General features: G+C 38.7%; 1 protein-coding gene across 7 annotated transcripts in view; it reads left to right on the top strand.

Moving 5' to 3' along the window:
* Positions 1–15409, top strand: part of DTNA (dystrobrevin alpha) — a 349880-nt gene that overhangs the window by 222508 nt on the left and 111963 nt on the right. For all 7 annotated transcript variants that reach the window (XM_077753816.1, XM_077753814.1, XM_077753820.1 and 4 more), the window contains exons 3-4: positions 1236–1303; positions 11335–11415. In XM_077753816.1, coding sequence (XP_077609942.1) covers positions 1237–1303; positions 11335–11415 — 148 coding nt within the window. In that variant the 5' untranslated portion in view covers position 1236. The remainder of the gene's footprint in view (positions 1–1235; positions 1304–11334; positions 11416–15409) is intronic.

The following is a 15409-nucleotide window of genomic DNA, read 5'->3' as shown; positions in this document are numbered from 1 at the left end:
AACTATGACTTATTCATTGTTTTATACCCAGAACTTAATTTGATTCCTGGAGTATAGAAGGCACTAAATAAAGATTTATTAGGTGAATTTTCAGCATTGAGAAAAAGGGGATAGTGGGCTGTGGAGGTTCAGAGGAAAGGCACCAAACCCTGTCATAGAGAGTTAGGAAGAATTTCAGAGGAAGATCCACCTAAACCAAGAGCTGAAGGGTTATTGCAAGTTAGCTAGGCACAGAGAAAGAGAAATTCAGAACAAAAAATAGCATAGACGGAGAAAGAGCGGGGCCCATTAAATGGAGGCAAAAAGATCAGCTGTGCCTTCTGTTTACCATGCCTGAGACTCAAAACATGGTGGTATATGGGTATATGTATTGAGTGAATGAGAGAGGAAACTTTAGTTTTTAAAAACTTAAGTGGATATATTAAAAAATCAACTCCACCCACCTATAAAAGCTTTAAGATTTAGCCCAAAGTCTCTAAAGTCTGTTAGACTAAACAACAGTTCCATTAACTTTTCTCATTATCTCTTTTTCCTCCAGTCAAATTTTAATTTTTAAATACTTTTTGATTCTCTGTTTTAACTGTTGGCATTTTCATAGTATTTTTTAAATGGTTACTGCAGATGGTCGTATGGTTAAGTAGAGAGATGTTAACCTCCCACCTTGCAGGAAATTATTATGTATAGAAAAACTGATGTAGGTTCCACAGACTCAAATGAGAGATCACTATTTGGAAAATGACCTACCTGTAAACTGAGATTTTGGCTGCACGGGGACAACCTCCTGCAGAATATGGCAGAAGGCAGACTGGTCTTGGAGTCCAAATGCCTACACCATTCACTCTGAGACTCTCAATCTCATCATTTGTTGAATGGAATCCATAATATCTGTTCTATATTCTTCGTAGGTATTCCCAAAATTGAAAGAAAAGCTATATGTGAATCACCTAACAGATGGCAGATGGTTGTATTTGGTTTTACACAAGGTCATCTGGTATTGTAGTCATTTTTATGTTAGAAAATAAAAATTATATCCCCCCCCAACAATTACAACAACATTGTGTATGGAAAAATATGTGTGGCAATTTAAATTAGTGAAAGGAAAGCTATACTTTTAAAATACACAGTTTTAAATAGTTTGTGTTTGCAGAATAACTACAGCAAGTGTGTTTACATAGAAATGGTTGTTTACCTCATTAGCATGAGGGTAATAACACTATAACCATTTTGTCTCCTAGAATGATTGAAGATAGTGGGAAAAGAGGAAATACCATGGCAGAAAGAAGACAGCTGTTTGCAGAGATGAGTAAGTATGAAACTTTTAAGGAACATGCTATAGTTTCCACGGAATACTCACAGGAAGACTGGAAATAACCATTTACTCTTTACGGCATTTGTGCTTTTCCTTAAAATCCTAAATTCCTTGTATAAAATGTACATTTAGGCATTTTTGCTACCTATTAGGTAAGAGTTAAACAAGTCACTGAATCATCATAATGTGTTACTGGAGTGTATATTTTCTAGGAAAGAAAAAGTTTCATTGAGCCAAATTTATCACAGACACACGATAAACACTATTTAGTGTTGGCATTAATACAGTTCACTAAATTTTAAAGTCTGTGTTCATGCCTCCTCAGTATCGGAGTGTCTGGCATATTGTAGGCACTAGATAATAATTTGTGAAATGAATTCTTGAATGTCTTAACTGCAAAATGATATCACATGTCCATGTTGGACAAAAGAATCGGGTATGATCACCAAGCCAAACTATAAGCTGCCATTTGGACTTCATGGAGAGGGGAAGAGTCTGTCTCCCACAAACTGGTTTCTAAAAAGTGAAAAGGAAAATATGGTTAAAAAGAACTTGAAGATGACCTGCTACATGAGGGAAACCAAACCAAGATTATATTTACAGACCCCAGTGGATAACCCATCAAATAAAGGTTATTGATTTACGTAAATGATGATTACCATGTAAGTAATTGGTTGGTAGTTTGTCTATTACAGACCATTGTTTCTTATTCATAAGGAAGAAGAACTTGACATGGGGGGGCACACATCTCAAATTAAATGTTATAAAGAAAAAGGTACAATTCTCTTATTGTCCTTTTATCTCTCCTTCCCTGCATAAGGAATGAGGATGAGCAGATGTGAGTTGTAAGCCTTTCTCTCTGAGAAGGCTCTAGACAAAATTAGGTTTCTACTGAAGATTGGAACTGATTTGGCAAGAATGAGGGTCGGGAGCAGATAAAGGAAAGTCCCAGATAATAAGATTCATATTTTCCTTTATCATTTCCCAATAATCTGGAGGCACCAAGACCGCGTTAGAACTAACAGAAAGGAAAGAAAATTAAAATTGATGTGAGAAATCTCAGTCATGCTCCTTGCTTTTTCCACTTTCAGAGACACATCTGAAGTGCCCGAGAGAATTACAGCCATGACCTTCCAATTTCCTAGGCCTTGTTTGGTCCTGTATATTCACTTCTGGCATGGCCAGTCTACCTGGAGTCATGACCTTTGTTGATACAAATCTAATAGAGGAAGGAACCTAATTACTGCTGGCCATCTACACAAAATGCAAAGCAGCACAGGCATTCTTCCATACCATAGATTCTTAGATGGAAAGCCAGGAGCCGCATATGTTACGGGCCAATGTTTTGTCAAAAAAAGAAAACTATATTGACATTTAACATAACAAACCAGTAAAGCCTTGGAGGAAATCTTTGAAGTTATCCTTGTTACATTAAAGATGTACCAGCCAACACACTGCAAGAATTCTAAAAATGTGCTTATTTAATGACTTTGTAAATACTTACGTGAGTTTAAGTACATCATCACAGTTCCTTCTGGGGCAGTTCCACCTGGAGAAGTTCCTGGCACAGACAAATACATACGTCACAACTGTCTTCTGAGTTAAAGTTGTCTGAATCAAAGGATGATGGATGTAAGTTTTGTAGCCACAGAAACAGAAAAGTTTCTGTTTTTCAAAGTTCTGTTTTTCAAGTGAGGGACAGGAAAATTGTGCATTCATTCCCAAAGTGTAACTTTATCTTTTCATAGACACTTCCCAGGGTTGTCATGCACTTTATTAAACCATTTTTTAAGTTTATTTATTTATTTGAGAGAGACACTGTGAGTGGGGCAGGGGCAGAGAGAGAGGGAGAAAGAAAATGCCAAGTAGACTCCTCGCTGTCAGCATAGAGCTCAGCACAGGGCTCGAACCCACAAAACCATTAGACCATGGCCCGAGCCAAAATCAGGAGTCAGACGCTTCATCAAATGAGCCCTCCAGTCACCCCTTAAGTCATTTTATGAGTTCCCCTGATTAGTGAGCAGAATTGTTAAGCCACACAAAGATGTATCTTTCTTCCTTGAGTATGCTAAATAATAGACTCAGATGTTGGCCAAAAACAGGAAAACATATCTGACCTTAACAATGCTTTCGTAAGCATTATATTTAGATCAACACTAAGTAGGACATGTCCACAGCAAGTCAGATTCTGCCAGGTAAGACAACTGGCTGATTTCAAAGGGAAGAATTGATTTTGATAGATAGATTGTCATACAAAAGAGAAAGGTGATCTCATTGAGCATGTGTTAAATAGTAGAAAAATATATGGGTTACCCCAGCAGCTCTCTCCACAGGTCTGCAAAAAACAAAACAAAAACAAAAACAAAAAAACAAGGAACGACAAGGAAACTATTATCAGGGAAAACTGACCTCAGGCTTGGAAAACAAGTTCCTCCAAGAATCTGTGAGGAAGCTAAAAATGAAGGAGGAAATTGTAAATTTGGTCAGCTAAGTATTTTCTAGAATTTTTTTTAAACAGCAAAAGAAAATGCCAAAGAGATTCTTTGTTTCAGAAATTACAAATACCAAGGGAAAATTGCATGTGAAGGAGTTAAGGTGGGGAAGACTTAATTCAAGACTATTGCAATGCGGTCAAGACTATTACAAGAGAGAAGAGAGATTGAACTCAACTTCCTGGAAGGCAGGAGGGTTCTTAAGTGCTGGAGTGAGCTAATAGTGAGCTAGTGCAAAAGTCCTAAAGATTATTAGTGGGGAAGATGATCATTTGTGTTTGCCAGTTGTCCCAATTAGGAAGTTAAGCTTCTACCCTCCACAGAGAATGGGAGATGTCCTCCAGTGATTACATTTCAAAGGTTTGTTCCAACTTCCTTAAGAAAGATATTTCTGGGATGTAAAACTGGCAAGGGGCTGGGAGATTACTTCTCAAAGTGGCAGACAAAGAATTTACAATGAAAAGTTTTCTAAAGTAAAGGTTCTAAGAAAAGGAAATCAGAGGCTTAGAGTCAGGAAGAAGCCTGTCTGAAATTTAGTCAGACTCAGGGAATGTTAAGACATCTTAGCCTTACAAAGGACATAGAGAACAGAGAACAATAATTGATAAGAAGAACAACTGATAAGAAATTTAGGCAAATTCAAGTGATTACAGCACATATGCTAACATCTACTCTGAGCTCATAACCACAAGCCTCAGAAGCAAAAAGAAATGGCAAAGAAATGAAATTAAGGGTAGCATGGACTCACATATAAGCAAAATAAGACTAGCCTTATATTTAAAAAAAAAAAAAAAAGCAAAACAAAACACTAACTCTGTGGCCACCAACTTTGATTAAAGAAATTCTAGACAAGTTGTCCTTAACCAAAAATTCCCCTCAGTATAATGCCCTAATTATCAGTTTATTTGGTACCTTAGATTAGAACTGAAAAGACTAGTTAAATGTAAATGTCATCCTCACCTTGGCTTTTCAACCATCAAATAAGTTTATCAGCTCAAATAAGTTTATCAGATTGGCTTTTAGCAGAATAAATTGTTCTTGGAATTAAATCACCTTCTCTGCTTTTCTGCTCTCAGAGGATATCATTCGGCCTTATATGACACTTACGAACATGTCACTCATTGTGAACACTTCTTAGGGACAAACCATAGACCTTTACCTTCAAATCCATTCACTTTAGATGCTGAATAAACGTTGGTTTAAAATGCCTACAGGGCACAGGATAGGTAGGTTTTAATCAGAGGAGAGTGATTGGAAAACATTCTTTCAGGACAAGGAAGGCTATCTAACAGGATAAGGAAGGACCTGAGGAAAAATCACAGTGATACCACTGGCCTCTATGCAGAGGAGGGACAGAAAATCAAAGGGATAGTTCTTCAGAAAATAGACTACAAGTCAGCACGTGGGTAGTTGGAATGGAACCTAGAGCATGATTTTGCAATGCACACTGTGACTTGTAGGAAAATTGATTTCAAAAATTGAAAACAATGATATGAATGAGCCCACTACACACACTACTAAAGGCCATGGTGGGTACAGGGACTATTTCCACTTGCTTCTTCATTATTCTTGCTCCTCAGCCTCTATAAGGTGTTAATACCATGGGTCAACATCCTGGAAATACTCTCTTATGTCACCACCCAGGTCTGGTCTCTTGTTTTTTTTGACCAGTCTACTTCTTTTTTTCTGTCTCTTAACACTTTCCAGACACCCTGAAGCCAGATTATACCAAAGCTTTTTCTTGACCAATTCCCTCCATATACAATTCTACTTCCTCTCCAGGCTTCACCGTTATTATCATGGCTCACAAGTTTCAAGGAAGGGAGTCCTTCAAAACCACATCCATATTCTCATGAACCAGCTAATCTAGAATAGTCAGTATATAAACTTAGTGTCCCTCCAGCTCTGCTTTCTCACTTTCAAGGCTTCTACTAATGAAACAGCTTGAGGTGGGCTCACCATTTATTCCACTAACAGTGCCCATGACTGTATGCAGAGTCTCCTCGTGAAAAAATATTTCCAGTCTTGGCCCAGTGAAGTCAAATTGCTACATTTTATATGTTTGTTAGTAATTCTGGGAATGTACTCCATAGAATTCCATATTTGTATCTCCAGCTGCCACTGATATCTCCACTTGGACATCCACAAGCATCTCACTCCATGTAAGCCCAAAACTGAACTCTTCATTCACCCACCTGCAAACCTATTCCTCCTGTTTGTACCTTGGCTTAGTGAGGGCCTCCCCACCCCATTGAGTGTCCTAAGATAGAAATGTGACCATTATCCTTGACCTCCAAACTCCTTTACCTATCTCTCTCTATCTTTTACTCTCTATCTCTCTTTCACACATACACACACACACACACACACACACACACACACACACGCAATCAGCAAGCATGGAAGAGTTCAGACATAGAATGTTCATAGGCTTCATCTTTATTCTGCAAATATTTGTTGAGCGAATTTGAAAAATAAATGAGATATTTAATTAGCTGAATGACTTTATAAAAGTCTTTATAATGAGCTATCAAAACATGAAAGGCAAAATATACTTGAATTGTATGAAACTGTTTAGAATGTAATAAAGCTAGGGGCACATGGATGGCTCAGTCAATTAAATGTCTGCCTTCAACTCAGGTCATGATCTCATGGTTCATGGGTTCAAGCCCCGCATTGGGCTCTTGCTGACAGCTGAGAGCCTGGAGCCTCCTTCAGATTCTGTGTCTCCCTTTCTCTCTGCCCCTCCCCCACTCATTCTCTGTCTCTCTGTCTCTCAAAAACTAAACACTAAAAAATTAAAAAATTATTAGAATGTAAAAAACTAAAGCCAAAAAGTAGGTAATATTGGTTGGTTGGTTGAATAAATAGACAGATGGACAAATGGAGGGAAAGAATGAAAGAAGGTAGGAGGGGGGAAGGGAGGGACAGAGGGAGGAAAGGAAGGGCGGAGAGGAAGAGCAGAGAAAAATCTTGAAAGGAAGAACCAAAGAAAGGAAAAGCAGGATTTGTAGGAGATAACAATGTGATCAATCAGAATTTCTTAACTCCATGTTTGCTTTTGTCTTTATCACTTTCTTCCAAGTATGACATGGATATGAGAGGTTGGAGGCCATGGTACAAGAGCATCGAGTTGCCTTATGTGAATTAGCTTTAAATGTTCATTATGAAAAGTTTCAAATGTATATAGAAGTGGAGATAATAATATTCATCTCTACCCTTAATTATTTACCCTATCCCCTTCTGTATAATTACAAAGCAACTCAAGGTATTATTTAAACGAGTTGAATCTGCATGTTTTAAAGAATTATATCCCAGTGATATATTAATAAAGAGAAAAATACCATCCTTTTTTTTTTTTTTTCAGAAATAATGAAGAGGACATTGCAAAAAAAATTAAAAATGGAGAAATGCTATACTCATAGTTTATTAAAAAGGAAGAATATAGATTCTTGAGAGTCTAGGGTATGAACTTGTAGGTTTTATGATAAGATGGATTTTTTTTTTCAGATCATGGAAGAAATATAGTGCTAATCCTAGACATTTCAACATGCTAAGACCAGGGATTGCTCTATTGACTTCTCTATGCATTTATTCAAATTCTATCTTTTTATAAATGCAGTAAGTCAGCTAATTTCCCTTTTTAGTAAGGCTACTAGACTGCTAGCTCAGGAAAATAGTATAGCATGAAAGTGAACCTTAATTCAGAAAGATACTGACAAAGTCTCTTGTGTTGTGCATGTGTTGGGAAAATGTGAGTTGGATTGCCATACAATTAGGTTGATTTATAGGTGGTGTTGTGACCATGTCTGCAGGAATAAGCAATGGGTCGATCAACTTGGAAGGCAGCTTCTAGTAGCATACTAGAAGGGTCTATTTGTGGCCTTGTTCAGGTCCTTGGTTTTAACCAATGATTTGGACAACGAACACCTGCAACTACTCCCAAGGCAGACAACAGACTTACAGACTTTCAAGAAGAGACCACACATGTAAAACTGAATTAAGTTTCTGGTTTACTGGGGAAGGGACCAACAAATGTTTTAAACAAGGGCGATAAACCAAGCAAGAGCCCGTGCAGCATGTCTCGGCTCTGCTTTTTTGGGTCCCAGAATCCATATGGACCCTGTGGTTGCCACTTACCTCATCTGTGCACAGTGGTGTGAAAAGCTAATATCTGAAAAGCTAAATTTCATTGCTCACCACTTCCCCTTTGATCTTCAGACAGGAAGAACTTCTACAAATAGGAAACATCAAGAGACCCTCAGACCCCTTTCTGATTCTTGGGCAAAACAGAGGATCAGTTAAATCCATATCATGACAGGGCAGCAGAGAGCAGTCAGTGCACTCCTGTCCCTAAGCATCATCATTGCTACATGCAGGAGAAGTGCATATTTGCCAAATTGCCCCTACAGCCTCTATGAGAGGGAAGTGCAAAGGAGCTAGTATTTCTGTCCTCAGAGGATAAAGGCTTGCTGGAACTAAGACATTTAATTGTCTGCTGCATCACAGCCTTTTTATACCTGGGGATTATCATTATTCTTAAAGAACTCACGCAAATAATCTATGTCCCTGATGTCTCCTTTTCAAGGATTATTTTCAGATATTGAGACTCTCTTGATTCTTGAGTCAAGCTCAGCATCAATGAAAAGGACACCCTCATCAGGGGAAAAGGCAGATTTAGTGTTCAGGCATTTCTGATAGTCTCTCTGTCTCTGGTTATCCAGAACCCTAGAGAATTTAGTTTCTAAACAAGCCTCTCAGATTTACAGAGGACGCGAAACTGGGAAGGCCCTTGGAAATGCCAGTGGTAAAATCAAAACTTTTAAAACTATCAGAACACTTACAAGCATGAGATAAAAATTAAAAGAAACTAACCAGATAAATATGAAGTCCTATCTTTAGCCTCCAAATAAGCATTTAAATAGAAATTAGAAAAGATGTGATCATATGTAAATAAATATGATTTTTTCAACTTTTTAATGAAAAGAGCCAGAAAAATGAGCCATTTATTTCTTTAAACTGCTTTTGTGGGGTGCCTGAGTTGCTCAGCCAGTTGAGCATCCAACTCTTAGTTTTGGTTCAGGTCATGATCCCAGGGTCTTGGAATCAAGCCCCACATCCGGCTCCGTGTTGAGTATGGAGCCTGTTTAAGATTCTTTCTCTCTTTCTCTCTCTCTCTCCCTCCCTCTACCCCTTTCCCCATTCTTTCTCTCTCTCTGTAAAATAAAAAATAAAAAATAATTTTTAATTGCATTAATAATTGTACTTATCAAAGGTGGTCATGATTGCTTTCTATATATTCTATACAGAGGAGGCAAATTTGGGTTAATTTTGTATATCTCATTTCAGTGAGATATGAACCAGCCATAGAGCAAAGGACTAGAATGGATGAAGGTCTCAAAACTGATGGTAATGAGAATAATGATAGCAACATCCATGTATTGAAGCCCTATTGTATACCTCACTCTGTGGTAGACATTTTCCTTGAAATGGCTGTGGAGATGAACCTCTCCAATCTAAAAAGGTCAAGAGGTTATGTCCCCAGCTAAACTTAACTCCAAGATGACAGGGACTTTTGTACATAACCTTCAGATGGTAATGAAGATGCTAATCATGATCTTGATAGGTGCTTCCCAATGTGTGAGAAATAAATTACCAAGTGGCCAGAAGAAAAGCTTATGTGTCTCCAGAAAGGAAATTAGATCAAATGGATTGAACTTATCAGAAAGCAAATTAAAGCTCAAATATAAAAAAGAAATTTCTATCACTTATTGTTGCTAAGAAAATGTACAGGAAATCTTTTTAGGAGTCTCACCTGCTAGTAAGTGCTCACTATAGACAAGCTTCAGAGGTTGCCAGCTGGTAAAGCTGATACTGTTATCTCCATATACATGAAGAAATCAGAGATCAAGTAAAAACATGTGAGAGTTCACATAACTAGGAAATGAAGGATTAAGGTTTACTGACTCTAAAGCTCATTTATTTTCACTAAGTGATAATCATTCCTATCATTGGAAATAATCTTCTATGGCCATTGTCGACATGTCTCTCTTTTGAGAACATGTTTAAGAGAATTCCTGCATTAGGTGAGGTTAAGTCCTATCTCTTTGATTCTCCAGGCACTCAGTATCAATGAGCCTGTTTGTCAAGTAATAAACTCTTGTAAGAATGAATGTTTAATGATCTGCCTCATAAACCTATAAAGCAATAGAGTATTGGTATCATTTTTAAATGAATCTAAAGAGATCAGTTTGAATCAAGGGAATGTTTAATGCTCTCAGTGCAGGACACTTGCTAATTCATCCTGAGGTTCATTAGAAAAGCACTTAATTGGCCTCCTAATATAATTCCTTCTAGGCCCATTCATTTACTTGCTACCCTATTATATTTTGAAGCATTCATGTAGCATTTTTACTGGTGAAATTCAGTACATGTCAAAAAAAATAGCTCTCTGCCTTTATATCTGTTACGAGCCATAAACAGGGCTTAATGAATGTCAAATATTTAGAAGCAGAGAACAGACATTTGTTGAATGTCTGTTTTGTCTTAGACACAGCCTAGAGGTTAGCCCATTCAGAGAAGGTGGGAGGATCACCAGGATCTCCAATGTAGATGGAACAAACAGCCCGTCCGCAGGGCATTGTGTGGAGACCCGCCCAAGAGCGACAGAGGTTCCAGGTGGAGAGGGATGGGAAATGTTACTGGGTAGGGGGCACGGAAAGAGCTTGGATTCTGAGCAGAACATTCAGACCTGGTGTTGTGGGCATCAGAAGCCATGCTGGATTCTTGAGTAGAAAAGTAGAATGAGGAAAGCAGTTGAAGAATATGGGGAACATGTTCCTCTATGTTAGAGAGGAAATGGAAGCCCCAGTATAAAAAAGAGGAGTGGTTGTTTTTAGAAAGGAGTCTCCTGTGAGGTTGACAGGGAGGTTTGCAGGATAGACACTAGTCATACTAATGAGTACTTACACAGCGTGAACTACGTGCCAGGCAGTGCCCTCTGTGCTTGAGTATTGTTACTCATTTATCCTTATAATCCTGTGAAATAAGTAATGTTATCATCTCCCCCATCTTCCAGATGAGAAAACTGAGGTTTCCGAAAGCAATTAGTCACACAGAAAAGAGGCCCAGCTTTCAGCAAGTACTCACCTCACAGCCATTTTCTGAAGACCAATCCCAGTGCATTTAAAATGGTTATTTGATGATAGTGCTATCATCTTGCTGTTTAAGTCACAGCTTGAGCAGACTGTTCTCAGAAGTGGCAGACACCACAGGGCTGAGGCTGTGTTCCTAGGCCCACGAACACGGTTGACAACCTCATCTCCCATGTTGGATACCTGTGCTCTCTTCCCCTAGAACTTGAGCGGTATGAGGCAACCCTTTTCAAGTCTTAACACTGTATTTGTATTCCAATAAAAATAAAAATCAAATTAAGTGAATGGGTTATATCTATAGTTGTTTTCTTTGCAAATATTATAAATCCCTTTCCACACACATGGCATACCATATGTGTACGTTTTCTCCCCCCACCAGGGGCTCAAGATCTGGATCGTATCCGACTCTCCACCTACAGAACAGCATGCAAGCTTAGGTTCGTTCAGAAGAAATGCAACTGTAAGTATGCCAGTTGTTTGGACTAATTACCCTCATGAAACCTGCAGTTTACATTTGTTATTTAGTTTATTAAAACTGGTTTTCTTGTAAGTGTTGATAAAGATATGTTTACACAACAATGAAAAGAGTATTATGATACACAAATGGTAGAGAGACTATTGGAAGTAATTCTGAAGGCTTAATTGCTCTTAACTGCTGAAGTATTGAAATGGATAAGCCTCTAGATATGTACGACTTCCTGTCCTCGGTGTGGCTTAAATCTGGGTGGATATTTTTCTTCTCTTCTCTACCCTTGGTATTGTCAATGCTGTGCCATCAAAATGGTTTCCGAGAACTTTATAAAATATCAAATATGAAGTCCTCTTTGTATTTGTGTTTCCTTTGCAAATATAGAAGAATGCAAACATAAGAGAATGTTTACAAGCTCCTGGAAAACAGAATTTTCTTTCTGAAGCTACAAAATTAGCCTTTATTATCAGAGCATTGACTACATTTGTCTACATCAGACAACAGGAAGAGAAGAGACAATAATATTTTAAGAAACAAAGGGACTTGCTTCATCTTTTTCTCAAATTTTAAAATGTCAGCGGCCAGCTAGATCACTAATCACAGCGAGCCCTTTACATCCTCTGCTGCCCTTGCTTCCGTCATATCACACCACATCCATTTTCTGTTGGAGAGAAAAGTCGCCTCATATTTCCTGTGCTTGAACTTATTCTTTTCTTTTTGAAAACTGACTGCTATAAAAATTAATAACTGTTCTTATTGTCTAATTAGTACTGGATGGATTAGAAAGATGAAAAACATAAAGTTCCCCTATAGTACATACACACTTTTTGAATAAGTGACCTAGGAATTAGGAACAGTGAATGTAGAAACCAGCCATTTCCACACCTCTATTCTCCCTGAGTCTCCAGCAGGTGTTTCTTGGGGGCCCTGGGCAGCCCCAGCCCCAGGCTTCCTGGCTTACAGAAAATTGTGACTAATGGCACAGGCAATGTGTACCTAGTCTTCAAGTTGCTCATCTACAGCTTATTACTCAGCCTAGTGCCTGGAAATGGGGCTGAAGTTTGAGGCAGGATGACAAAGGAATATAAGCAGATTGGCCAAATATCAAAGACATGTTTGACTCCTTTCAGGAAGTCAAAAGGAAAAAAAAGTGGGGAAGCAATAAGAAGAGCACTACAGACGTAGGAAGGAATTTGTGGATATCCTTGCAGCCCTGAGCACTGATGAGTCTTTAAAAGGTCTTTCAAGGACTGGTGTTAAAGGACAAGGAAGATGCTCACACCAAAGAAAAGCTTTTCTCCCCACTCCCCCATGACCCATATTTAAACAAAAGGAAAAATCTCCATGTTTTCAGTAATGAAAAAGTGATAGAATTCTCCCATGTTCTTTCCTCATTACCACTCAGCGGTCCTCAGAATAGAAGGCGAGGAGAAGGAGCAGGGACAAGAATTCTGTCCTCAGAGCTTTGCCAAGCAGAGCTTCCTCAGGTCTTTCAACAGAGATGGGAAATTGCAAAAAGGTGTTGCAAAATAGTAGGGGTGAACTAAAAAGTAAGTAAACAATAAAGAAAAGGAAGGAAGGAAGGAGGGAGGGAGGGAAGTGAGGAAGAAAGGAAGGAAGGAAGGAAGGAAGGAAGGAAAGAAGGAAGGAAGGAAGGAGAAAGGGGAGGAAGACAGGGAGGGAAAGAGAGGGGGATGGGAGGGAGGGAGAGAGAGGGGAGGGAGGGAGAAGAGAGGGAGGGAGAGAGGAAAGAAAAAAAGAATCAGTGATTTGACAACCACCCCTGCAGCCAACATCACAAAGGCCCTAACTGGCTCCAGCCACCCTGGGTGACATTGCTTTCCTCCTGCTCTCAGATCATAGCCCTTTCTAATTGTTGGGGCATCCCCTTTTCCTTTTCCTATTCTTTTCTGGTCCTCATCCTTATTCTGCATCCAGCATCAAGTCATCGTCACACTGATCTCCGGTGAGAACAGTGCTAGTCCATCCCTGGGTGGAAATAGAACTTTCATACCTGCCCAGTCGACTCTCAGTGCATCAATTCCCTTACCTTTTAATTTAGAAAGCTCATAATGAGCTCCTCCTGTGTGTTGGGCACTGTGCTTAGGTGCCCAGGATGAAGCCATGTGAATAAGACATACTCTGTGCCTAAAGTTGCCCAAAGTCTAACTGGGTGGATGAAATTTTAAACAGACTCTTAACACAGTGTGGAAGTATAATGGTAGGAATCTGTGCATGGTGTTGTGGGAGCACCAGGGAGGCAGTGCCCTACCTGGGTGTGAGGGCCAGTAAGAGGAGTTTCCTGCAGAGGGGTCTTAAGGAGTTAGTGGACATTACGCAGGGAAGTGTTATACCTTACAAGCTTCATCTATTTTAGGATGAGAAAAATATTACATTTTATACAAACTATACAAAACTAAGGCTTAAGGAAGAGAAATGAGCAAGTTTTGGATGCTAAATTAAGCCGCTTTATAAAATTATTTCCACCTTGAGCAGAAGCGTTAATGCACGTACAATATGTGTTTGCTGAGTTTTCCTACCTGACAATAAATATAACAGTTGTGATGTTGAGGAGCTTGCAAAATGCTAACACAGCTGAGTCTGTTTTATCTTAAAAGTAGGGCCTTCTTTTTAAGATTACCAGGACCTGGTGTTTATGTGACATAGTATCAGTCAATGTTGAACCCACAACCCCTTAGAGGAAGGTCATTTTTGTCTGCAACAAAACATAATCCACCATAAATTATGGTACTTTATAATGGAGTTTTACTCTACAATAAAAGCAATAAGAACAAAACCTCCAGGTAGTGTGTTTGTAAGTACATTGCTTTATTGGAAATTCTTACATAGCACTTACTTCATTGAAATCAATGGACTTTAATGGAGAACAGGTTATTTTTAAGTCCAGACCTTATTTACAGGTAAAATTGATTTTGTATATTAACAAAACTAAGCTTACAAACTACATAATAGAGGTGAAAAACATAAAAACCAACACTTGTAAAGTCATCACCTAGAAAAAAAATACTGTCTGATTATAGCATGGAATATTAAGAGATTTGTTTCCTATCTGAATTCAGATGTCAAAGGGTTAGTCAGTTCCCTATATTTCTGTCCCCATAGCCCTTGCGTACTTTCTTTATGGTTTCCACATAGAGCACTGATTCTTATCACCCACATTCATGTTCATTCCCTTTAATGCAATTCCTGATGGATGCTGAGAAGAACTGGTTCCCAGGATTCTAAAAAGACTCCATATAAGAGTGCAGAAAACTGGAGCCTGTGCACCAAATGCAGACCAGCACCCACTTTTATATAGACTGTGAAATAGGAGTTCTTACAGATGAATATTTTTAATAATTTTAAGATAGGAAATGCTATTTATAATGCCTGCTAAGCAAAATGTTACCCTCCCACAAAAGTTCCAGTCTTCTCATTGATAGACAAGCATTAAAAAAATTGCACTCCATTATTATATTTTTAATGTTATCAGAGTGTAAAATTTTTCTTATATATATGCCATCATAATATCTACAGAATATTACAGTGTAATACAGTAATGCCCCATTGTCCACACACACAAAAAAGATATTTACCAACCTCTGTTATAAAAGAAAAATTGTGGGGCACCTGGGTGGCTCAGTCGGTTGAGCGGCCGACTTTGGCTTAGGTCATGATCTCTCAGTTCATGAGTTCAAGCCCCTAGCCGGGCTCTTTGCCAACAGCTGGAGCCTGATTTGAATAATGTGTCTCCCTCTCTCTCTGCCCCTTCCCCTATTGCGCTGTGTGTGTGTGTGTGTGTCTCCAAAAAAAAAAAAAAATTAAAAAAAAGAGAAAAATTATGAGACACCATCTTTTCTTTTTTCTTTTTTTTAAAGTTTATTTATTTTTGAGTGAGACAGAGACAGTGAGAGCAAGGGAGGGGCAGAGAGAGAGGGAGAGAGAAAGGATCTCAAGCAGGCTCCAAGCTGTCCGCACAGAGCCC

The sequence above is a fragment of the Crocuta crocuta genome, unplaced genomic scaffold (genome assembly GCF_008692635.1).
Source record: "Crocuta crocuta isolate KB4526 unplaced genomic scaffold, BGI_CrCroc_1.0 scaffold231, whole genome shotgun sequence".
NCBI lineage: Eukaryota > Metazoa > Chordata > Mammalia > Carnivora > Hyaenidae > Crocuta > Crocuta crocuta.
This window is presented reverse-complemented; position numbering and strand designations above follow the sequence as displayed.